The sequence below is a fragment of the Mustela putorius genome, unplaced genomic scaffold, assembly GCF_011764305.1.
Source record: "Mustela putorius furo isolate JIRA1106 unplaced genomic scaffold, ASM1176430v1.1 tig00003863_pilon_pilon_pilon, whole genome shotgun sequence".
NCBI lineage: Eukaryota > Metazoa > Chordata > Mammalia > Carnivora > Mustelidae > Mustela > Mustela putorius.
This window is the reverse complement of record NW_025422015.1, coordinates 20699749-20710015: the sequence shown is the minus strand read 5'-3', so window position 1 is coordinate 20710015 and position 10267 is coordinate 20699749. Positions and strand designations below refer to the sequence as shown.

Genomic DNA, 10267 nt, shown 5'->3' with positions numbered 1-10267 from the left:
AGGCAGGAGGAAGAACTCAGAGGGCATGATTGGAGGAGGTAGAAACAGAATAAACAGCTTTATCATGTGACTTTGGGACTTCTACCTTGTTGTGTAAGTCACGTTTCTGGGTTTTCCAACAGTGACAATGTACTATATATATATATGTGTGTGTGTGTGTGTATATATATATATATATATATATATATATATATATATGTCATTCGCAATTACTTTCAGAATTCTAGCCCCTCTATAAGAAGACTGCCTCACTGACAGAGCCCGCCGAGAGAGCATCCATTTGTATACAAATGGCTACACTGTTAGGCTCACTGCTGATTGGACCAAGTGATAGGCAGCTAACACTGGGTCAACCAAACCAGTGGCTTATAGAGCTGGTCTAGTATGCCTCTGGAAACAAGGAATAATGGTCATTAGCAAGGATAACCCCCTTTTTTCTTGGGGGGTATAAATAGGGAAATCTATGAAAAGAGCTAAAGAAAATAGTAAAGAGAATGTATTTCTTAGCAGAGCCATGAAAAGTCAAAGTTCTGTATAAGATGAAATTAGAAATGAGTAGAAACCATAAAGTAAAAAAAAAGAAAATAGTTGAAGTAAACCAACAGACTCCCATTTCCGGTAACACAGTGGATTAGAGAACCTGAAAAACCTTCTGTACTACCCGGAAATGCAGTATACAATACAACAATTATCAATTTAAATGTTCAAGTGAGCTTTCAAGCATGTGTTCATACGTGTGTGTATAAATATATACATATGCATATGTAAAAGCAATTTCTGAAAGCTAGAACCCAAGAGGAAAATGAAAACCAGAGCAGTTAAGAGGGAGTTTATGTAGGAGTTGCCTGGGGTATTTGGCAAGCTTAGTGGCCAAAGATTTTGCTTCTACGTCCTTGGAAATAGAATATTTAAAGCTTCGAGTTACCTTGAGATAGATGTTCTGAGTGTTTTGCCCAAAGCCAGGACTGCAATTTTAATGAAATGCTAGATCAGAAACAAATTGCCTGCAGTACAGGGAGGTGACAAGGGAGTTTGCCCATCTTGTCCTGGAGTCACTCTGTGATGTCTTCTAGATTGTTTGCATCTATGAGTCTTCTGCTCTGATTTTGAGATTTGAATCTATCCTTCCTGTAGGGTCTGGAAGCCCCAAGCTGTGAAACTATTTGTTTTTTTGAAGTAGCAATATCCACTTTCTATGTTAATTTATGACAATTTTATGATTTCATAATAATGTGAACATGACACAACTCTGGAGAAAGACACGATCTTAATGTTTTCTGAAGATGAGATTACAATCTGCATTATAAACTCACTCAAAGAAACAATCCACCATTGGGGAAAATGGGCAGATTGCAATAAGCATCAGGAGTAGGCCAATAAGAAATTCAGATAATAAAATGTTTAAACAAAGACTCTCTGGGTTTTTAAAATAAATACCAAAAGATAAGGAGAAAATATAAAAATTGAGACATGAATCACACTCTATTGAAAAAACCCCTAGGCATTTTACAGATCTGTCAGGAGTTATGAAACAATTTTTTTGTTAAACAATGGTCTAGAAGTAGTGACACAGAAGGGGGAAGAGGAGAATGCAAATGATGCCTTTGTTACATTTTTGTAGTCACAGTGCAGGAAAATGAACATCTATCACGTTGAAAGCATCGGGGCTAGAGCAAAATTTTAGTGTAAGACAAGATTGTCCTGTGAGTGTATTTTGAAGAATACAAAGGTAGAATTTATTTTAATGGGAAAATGTTTCAAAAGGAACATTGAAAAGAATTAAGATGAAGATTAATAGAAGGAAAAACAGTTGTGAACGTAAACCCACAATCATATGCAAATAATGGCTCGGAAAAGTATTGAATTTGCTAGAAGGATCTGTATTTTGTCTGATGGCTTAGAACAGCTAGTTGAGAGAATGACTGCACTGGTTGCCCTTGGAGTGACATATTTACATCTGAAGTCTCAAGTAGCATCTAAGGATGTTCTTCATGTGATGAAATCTTTTCTCTTTAAGTAAGGTCATAGCATTTTGAAAAGAAATTTCCTCATGAGGAGCTGTGAAAATGTATAAAAGCTGATACAATGCTGGGACCTCTGGTAAACACTTTTCATGCCATATCTCATTTAGTCCTCACTTCAAGCCCAGAATATAGGTAGTACTACTACTATTCACCTACAAGTAAATGAAGGCTAAGCTATTTTATTTTATTTTTTTTTAAAGAATACAAATAGAAGTTTATTATACAAAATTGAGGTCCTCATATTTCATAGTTCACTAAGGCTAAACAAAGACTAGGTATTTTTTAAAATCATTCACAAAAATTTCACTTTCACACCCCCCTCACTCCAACTATTAAAAAATGGCCTGACCAAATGTTATCAAAACAAACACTATAAATAACACCAAGTCCTTTAAAGACAACTATCCAATATGTTATTTCTTGGCATAGGTGATCTTCATGGCGTGGGACGGTGTGATTTTAAATCCCTGTAAAGCATCCCTGGCAGCTCCCGCCTGTCCATCGTTTTCAAATTCAACAAAAGCAATGTCATGCCTCCCAGGTACCAAACGTACTTCCTTGAAGCCAGGAAACTGATTAAACAGCATGGATAACATCATCTCATTAGTCTCTTCTGGTAAATTATTGAGGAATAAAATATAGTTTGGAGGGTAATCAGGGACCTGAGGATTTGGTGTTGAATTTCCTTGGGTATTTGCTGCATTTGGTGCTCCCTGACCAGGCTTTTTGTTCGCAGTGGTTGCAGTCTGTTCCACAGTTTTTGCTTTTTTCTTTTCCTTCTTCTTTTCTTTGTCAGCAAAAGTGCCGCGCATTTTAGATATTATATCAGAATCTGTTTTTGCATACTGGATTCGCATTGGTTTACCATAAAATGGAAATCCTTGTAACTGTCTCAAGGCATTTGTGGATGAGCCCAGTTCCTTAAAAATAACAAAGGCTTGCCCCCTCATCTTCATCATCTTCAAAGCTACAATATCTACAACGTGGCCAAACTGAGAAAACAGGGCATACAGGGATCTCTTCAACTCTTCTTTTTTAATTTTGTCGTTCATATTGTTGACGTAAATTGTATGATTTGGTCTGATATCCATGCTGGAGTTAAACTGTTCAAACTGCCGGAGGCCTAGCCCAGTTCCCAACGAACCGAAAGCCGGAAACGGAGCAGCTCGAAGGCTAAGCTATTTTAAATAATGTGGCCAATATTATACCCATAAGCTCGGGATATTGCATTTCCACTGTTTCAAAATTAGCTAGTCAAAGAAGTAAAGGAAGAGTAATCTACCTCACGTATACCGTAGTATGAAAGCATAGAGTAAAAAATGATATTGTGTTTATAAATGGATATGGCCAGGGAAAAGAATCTGTATGGGAAAGTTATGGAAGGTAAAGAAGGCAGTCAGGAATCAAAGCATGGCAAGATTCATGTGCTGAGCTGAATTTTCTTCTAAAAATTAACAAATCTCTCTATATAGACAAGACCTATAACTTGATTTTCATTTTAGGGTAATCAGTCTTGTAATAACATGGTGATAGGACTGTCAGGGATTGGACCGAAGGCCAAGATGCCAGCCAGTGTTGCAAAAATCTAGGAGAATTACTTCACTTAGTAGAATCTATGATATCCAGTAATCGATTGTGTGTGTGTGTGTGTGTGTGTGTGTGCGCGCGCGCACGTGCGCGTGTGCGCTGTTGAGCTGGGGAAAGGGACTAAGCAGTGACTAAAAAGAGTGGACAGTGATTCCATACAATGAAGCAGAGAATGAAAATTCAGTTTTGATCCAATTGAATTTGTGTTTTCCTTTGGGATATTGAAGTGTTGTAGATGTGAATTCTAAGGTCTTGAACTTAGTTTTGTGTAACAACAACAAAAAGTAACCCTATTTCTTACAACATATTGTGTTAATTATCTATTGCAGAGTAATAGATTACCCCCAAGCTGAGCTGATTGAGGTTTATTCCATTAGAGGAAAGTCCTACTGTATTGATTCACCAGTGTTCTGAGGTCATGCCTTACATCTCTATGAAGTCTCAAGAGATTTTATGGTCACAAACTCAGCTTCCTCTTTAAACCATGTTTTTCTGATAGTATCTGATGGTATCCTAGATTTGGTCTTTGCCCAGAAGCCACTTAGTGTTAGCCATTTGTAGAGGTTGGGAATATTCAACTTGAGCAACTCCTGGCTCCTTTTTGTTAACCTTCCTTTAGCTTATTTCTGTCTCCTCCCACTGTAATATAAGCATCAGAAAGAAGAAGGCAGCGCCTCTAGCATACTGCCTGGAAATCTCCTTAGTTACCTGAAAGGTTAGTTGCCTAGAGGAATTTGCATTCTTTTAGTGGCCCAGAACGGCCAGTTGTCATTTGCACTTGAAATGACATGCTTGCATCTGAGGTTCCAAGTGATGTAACTAATTAATTGGTATATTTTCTACTTTCCACATTACCACAGGTGGCAGTGTTGCTAAACTTTCTGCCAGTGTGTAAGTATCTCCTTTCCTCCAGTTTCCAATAACATTCTCCCTACTTTTCTTTAAGCCTTCACTGGCAGTTCTCTAAGGCCATTAGGATTCTGCTAACAATATCTTTAAAGCCCTTCAGATTTTCCCTAATACTCTTCTTAGAGTTCTTCCAGCTCTGCCCACTGCCCTGTTATAAAACTTTCCCTCCCTTTTAGTTTTTTCTTATGTCAGCACCACATGCCCAGTTACTGAAATCTGTAGTCATTACCTGATATGAAATAAATTACCCCAAACTTGGCAATTTAAAACGATAAACATTTGTTATTCAGAATTTTTGTGTGTTAAGAAATTGGCAGCAGCTTTGTTGGGTGGTCCTTACCTGGGTCTCCTATGAGTCAAGATTACAGATAGCCACGGCTATAAATTGTGTGAATGATAGGTGGAGATTAAAGGATTTGATTCCAAGATGGTTGACTTGCATGTCTGGCAGAGTTATGCTAGCTGTTTTCACATGGACTTCTCTGCAGGACTTGAGTATTCTCACAACATAGCTCCTAACTTGCCCAGAATGAGTGGTCCAAAAGAGTAAAGTAGAAGTTGTAATGTCTCTTATGACCTAGCCTTGGAATTCATATTTTGCCATTTTCACAGTATGCTTCTGGTTATACAGGTCAGCTCTCTTCAGTGTGGAGAAGTACCATACAAGGACACAAACTCTCACAGTGGGAATCACTGGGGTCTACCTTGGAGGCTACTACAATAATTTAAACTCATTGTGTCCTCCCATTTTCCTGGTCATTGTCAACTCAAGGTTTTTCTTTCTCTTTCTCTTTGTGAAGTTGCCATTATTTAAACATTTTAGATCAACTATCCACCCCAATTCCACTGTTGTCACATCTATAAAGTCTCACTTGTTGGGAGAGGGTGATCTGGTTTTCATCTGTTACCATCTACTGATAAATACATATTTGTCTCTTATCCTTAATTACTGTGATTCCTTGATACTGATATAAGCCAAGTGATTCCCAGATGCACCAGACGATGGGCCTTATTGGAGTATATTATTGAGTTTTCCTGATCGTGGCTCAGGACCTCTTTAAACTTCTTGTCATCTCTGAGCTATTTCCACATTTTTGCAAAAGACACAGACATCTTTTAAGTTCACAGATGCAAAAAACTCAATGGGCTCTTTCATCCTAGACACATTGAATGCAGGGGAAACAATATAAGGCTGAACACCTATCCTACTGTATTAATCCAGATGCTGACGGGAAACAGCTGGTACACTAAAAATACTAATTTGAAGACACTAATAAAGGCAATATTTATAAGGTCATGGGCAGGTTTGGGAAGAGCTACAAGGAATATGTAGGAACCCAAAGCCTAAGAACAGTTGCAGTGGAAGCTATTACCACCTTGGATCTAAGAGGCAAAGAGAGAGAATAATTATGGGAACCTGGGAAAGGTCTCTTGACAACATCATATTTGTTTTCCTCATATAGGGACACAGTCAATCCACAATGACAGGGAAGAAAGGGAGCCTGGGGAATAAGCACCCTATGTCAGTCTCTTCTTTCCCTTCTGTTAGTTCCTCCATTAATTTAAGCTAATCAAGAGCCAAAAGGCAAGGAGGTACATGGATTCTATCCATTCTTCTCAGAGACACCCTCCTGGAACATAAAGTCAGGTGGAGAAGGGCAGAAAGTAGATCCGGAGATGCAAACAGACAATATTCAGATTATACCCAAGAAATCAGACAAGTGCTTAATACCTGTGGTTTCAAAGTGTGTTCCCTAACCAGAAACAAAGTTCTGAAACATACTGATATAAATAAACATTGAACTCCTCCCTTCCCCATCTTCAAGGAAATCAGAAGAGAGTCACTTCCTTAAATGCGGTCTACAAAAAATGTCTACTCAAGATAATGATTCTGAAATGAATCAGGGAAAGACATCCAGAGGCTTTTACCCATGTCTCCCCAGACCTCAAGGAAGGAATGGGTGTGTATGAGAGTGGAAAGTCTGACTGGTGTAGGCTTAATAGATAATTCTTTAACTGGAATAAGAAGGACAGAAATGAGGGAGGATGACAGAAAACAAGCTTGGAAGAACCATTCCTGTTGCTGAGACTGACCTCAATCCATTTATCCACAGGATAGAGATAATGAGTGTCCATGAGAATGTCCACCTTACCGTGGTATTGTGAGCGTTTGATAAGTTAATGCATGTAAAGTGCTCATCTTAATGAACAGAGTATGAACTCCATTATTAGCCGTAGCCACAGTTCATGGTGATTAAGAGTAAGGAAGCTGGAACTAGGTAGCACAGATTCAAATTCCAGGCCTGCTACTTTTTAGAGGTGTGAACTCAGGGAAGTCACTTAATCTTCACATGGGAGTTTCTTCAGTGGTGATTGTAAAAACACCTACCTTATGGGGTTATGAGGACCTTATGGGGTTATGAGGAAGGTTAGGAGATTTAGAAGAGTAGTTTCTGCATTAGGTATTTTTATTTATTAAAATCAAGTAATGCATATTGTTGGACAATCCAATGTTCCTGATACAAATTGTAAAGGGTGTGATGACCGTCCTTGTCACTAAATCCTCAGACCTATGGATAGAACTAGAACTATCCATTTAAAGATATGTGTGACTTTAAAGTTTTTACTGGTGTTACTAAAATATTCTGATAAGAATTTACTCTCCCTCCAACAATGTGTAGGTGCTCATTTCCTTGTATTCTCACTTTGGCCAAGTTATAATTAAAAAAAAAAAAAAAACCCAATTCATACGGAAAATGTGAATCCATGTAAAAACCTCATCATCCGGGGAGCCTGGGTGGCTCAGTGAGTTAAAGCCCCTGCCTTTGGTTCAGGTCATGATCCCAGGGTCCTGGGATCGAGCCCCACATCGGGGCTCTCTGCTCAGCAGGGAGCCTGCTTCCTCCTCTCTCTCTGCCTGCTTCTCTGCCTACTTGTGATCTCTGCCTGTCAAATAAATAAATCTTTAAAAAAACAAAACAAACAAAACAAAACTCATCCACCCATTGGTTTACTAATTTCTAAAGGTCTCACATAAACAAAATCTCAGGTAATTTGGAAACTCTTCCTAGATTCTTGCCCTCTCGGGTCCCTATGCCTTTGAATTTAAATAATCACCAATGGTGTCATTTAAATATTTTATTTATGTATTTATTTGACAGAGAGAGACACAGCAAGAGAGGGAACACAAGCAGGGGGAGAAGCAGGCTCCCATGGAGCAGGGAGCCCGATGTGGGGCTCGATTCCAAGACCTTGGAATCATGACCTGAGCGAAGGCAGCCGCTTAACAATTGAGCCACCCAGGTGCCCTGGTGCCATTTTTAAAGTGATGTCATTTATCCAAGATACCTTGAAGATTTGGGAAACATACGTCTGTTCACAGAGGAGCCAATATATAGTTCTCACTTCTTATTTCTCATAATTACCAGGTATGAACACAAGTTGAATTTTCTAGAAGTCATGACTCAAATCTGCAAGCTTTGATTTATTTTATTTTTAAAAAATTTTATTTATTTGCTTTATTTATTTATTTATTTTTGCCCGTCCATCAGTCTGATGTTCAAATAAACAATATAGCACTTATAGTACTCTTTTTCCTTTAAAGACAGTGTTCTAAAAAGTACAAAAGGCCCCAGTAGTTTGGTTCTATTCAGTTTAGATAAGCAGCCAAAAAGTTCAGAAGCCCAATCCAAAATTATTCTGTTTCAGTTGCCATAAAATCAGATTAAATATCGCATAAGAATAGGCTTTCTTGGAAGATTTCTGGTTCAGGACTTCCTGGCTTTGGCATGAAGCAAAAACACCACAATAGAGCAAGTAGTTGACTCAGATTGGAATGTAAGCAGCACCTAGAAGTCTAAACTTGAAATACTATTTGCATCTTCTATCTGAATAACGCAAGGGGATATATTTTTGTCTTTCTCTATAGAATGTCATATTTATGTTACAGTTTGTTAGCTAATGATTTTAACTTAATAGCAACAAACAGTATTTAATGGCTTAAATATACTCTTACTCGCAATTTGTCGAAATGCCGTTTTTGAAGAAACAATCATTTGTCCTTAAGTAGAATACATACTCCTTAACCGCCCGATCATTACATTTCTTTTTCATGCTTCTGTGTGGTATAATTTTTGCACTTTAAATAGTACACTATTAAGCCATGCAGAGGATATTTTTGACTGTATCATACCTATGGGTATTTGGTTTTTAAACATTATATGGTCTCTTAAATGGTCTGCTATTGCAAAAACAAATTTAGAATGAAATTACTCTCTTAACCATATCCCTGAAATGGTTTGAATTCTAACTGTGGATAAATCTTAGTTCTCTTAGAGGTTACCTCTCCCCCTTAGGCCATCTGCAGTAATTAGATGGGCTCATGCAGTCCTGCTGACAGCTCCTGCGTTGATTTACAAGGTTTGGAATTAAGGATTTTTTTCATGAAGGATATTTGCTGAGCGTTTTCCCAGTGCCTCCAAGTGCTACAAAGCCTATGTATTTTGAAGCTGGTGTTTATAAATCTTAGTCCGTAGTGGATATTTTTATTCCTTTTTTTTCTCTATACTTCAAATCAATTATATTGTAATTACTTGATTTAGATTTTTCTTCCTAATGAAATAAGCTAGTCTGAAAAGGCTGTATATTGCAGGATTCTACTATATGACATTCTGGAAAGGCAAAAGTGTAGACAGAATGATCAGTGGTTGCCAGGGCTTCGGGAGAAGGGATGCATAGGTGAAGCAAAGGGAATTTTTAGGGCAGTAAAACTATTCTTTATGATACTGTCATGGTATATACATGATATTACATATCTAACAAAACCCATAGAGTTTTACAGCACAAAGAGTGAACCTTAATGTATGTAAATTTAAAACAATTATTAAGGAAGTTGGGGGATCTCAGGAAGGAATACAGATTTTAATAAGAGAATATACATGACTTACAAATAGATGAAATGACCTCACTGAGGAGGATGGGGGGTCAAAGAAGCTGACCTAAATAACTTTGGAAATGAGCAGAGTCTGTAAGACTAAAGATGAAAGAATAGCACAAAAGTGCTATGCTCTAGTTGATAAAGTCGTTTCTCACAAGGGCACAGGCCAATAATTCTGATAGTTGACATATGTACAGTGCAACTGAAAAGCTAAGTAAATGGCAGATGGCAGATGGTGGGGGTCAAACTCGTCACTGTTGTACTGGAATCTACAGACAAGCAAGAGGAAGAGACTAGAGTGATTCATGTAGTCATAGCTTAGAATTGGAGACAATCAGTATAAACTCATATTTAACTTCATATGGATGTGAATGGTTACACATAGAAATATTTATAGATGTTTGTATATGCATGGGTTAGTGTATATATTCATATTTATTTGCTTTGTCAGTTGAGGGGACCTAGAAGGAAAATCCCAGTAGAGCAGATCTAGTGCCCAGATGTTGGTTTCTAATACCTTTCTTCCAATAGAAGGAACTGGAACTCCTTGGTGAAATGACTGACTCTGGGGTTAGGGAAGGAAATATACAAAATAAAACACAACTGGTGAAGGTATGCCCAAGAAGTACAGTAGCCAACTGAAAAAGCTGTCAATGTCCCAAACTGGGATAATTGGAGTACTAAAATAAATAAATAAATAAAATAAATAACACTAAAATAGTGTTAGTTATAACATGGAGTATATATATAAGGACATGTATGATTAATAATATGTAAATAATATATAATATAACAGTATATAATGTAATAA

General features: G+C 37.6%; 1 protein-coding gene across 1 annotated transcript; it reads right to left on the bottom strand.

Moving 5' to 3' along the window:
• Positions 1 to 2211: 2211 nt before the first annotated feature.
• LOC101674842 (U2 small nuclear ribonucleoprotein B''-like) lies at positions 2212 to 3185 on the bottom strand. The gene has a single exon (XM_045066340.1). It carries the CDS (start codon positions 3113 to 3115, stop codon positions 2438 to 2440), a length of 678 nt encoding a protein of 225 aa, XP_044922275.1. The 5' UTR covers positions 3116 to 3185; the 3' UTR covers positions 2212 to 2437.
• Positions 3186 to 10267: the final 7082 nt, after the last annotated feature.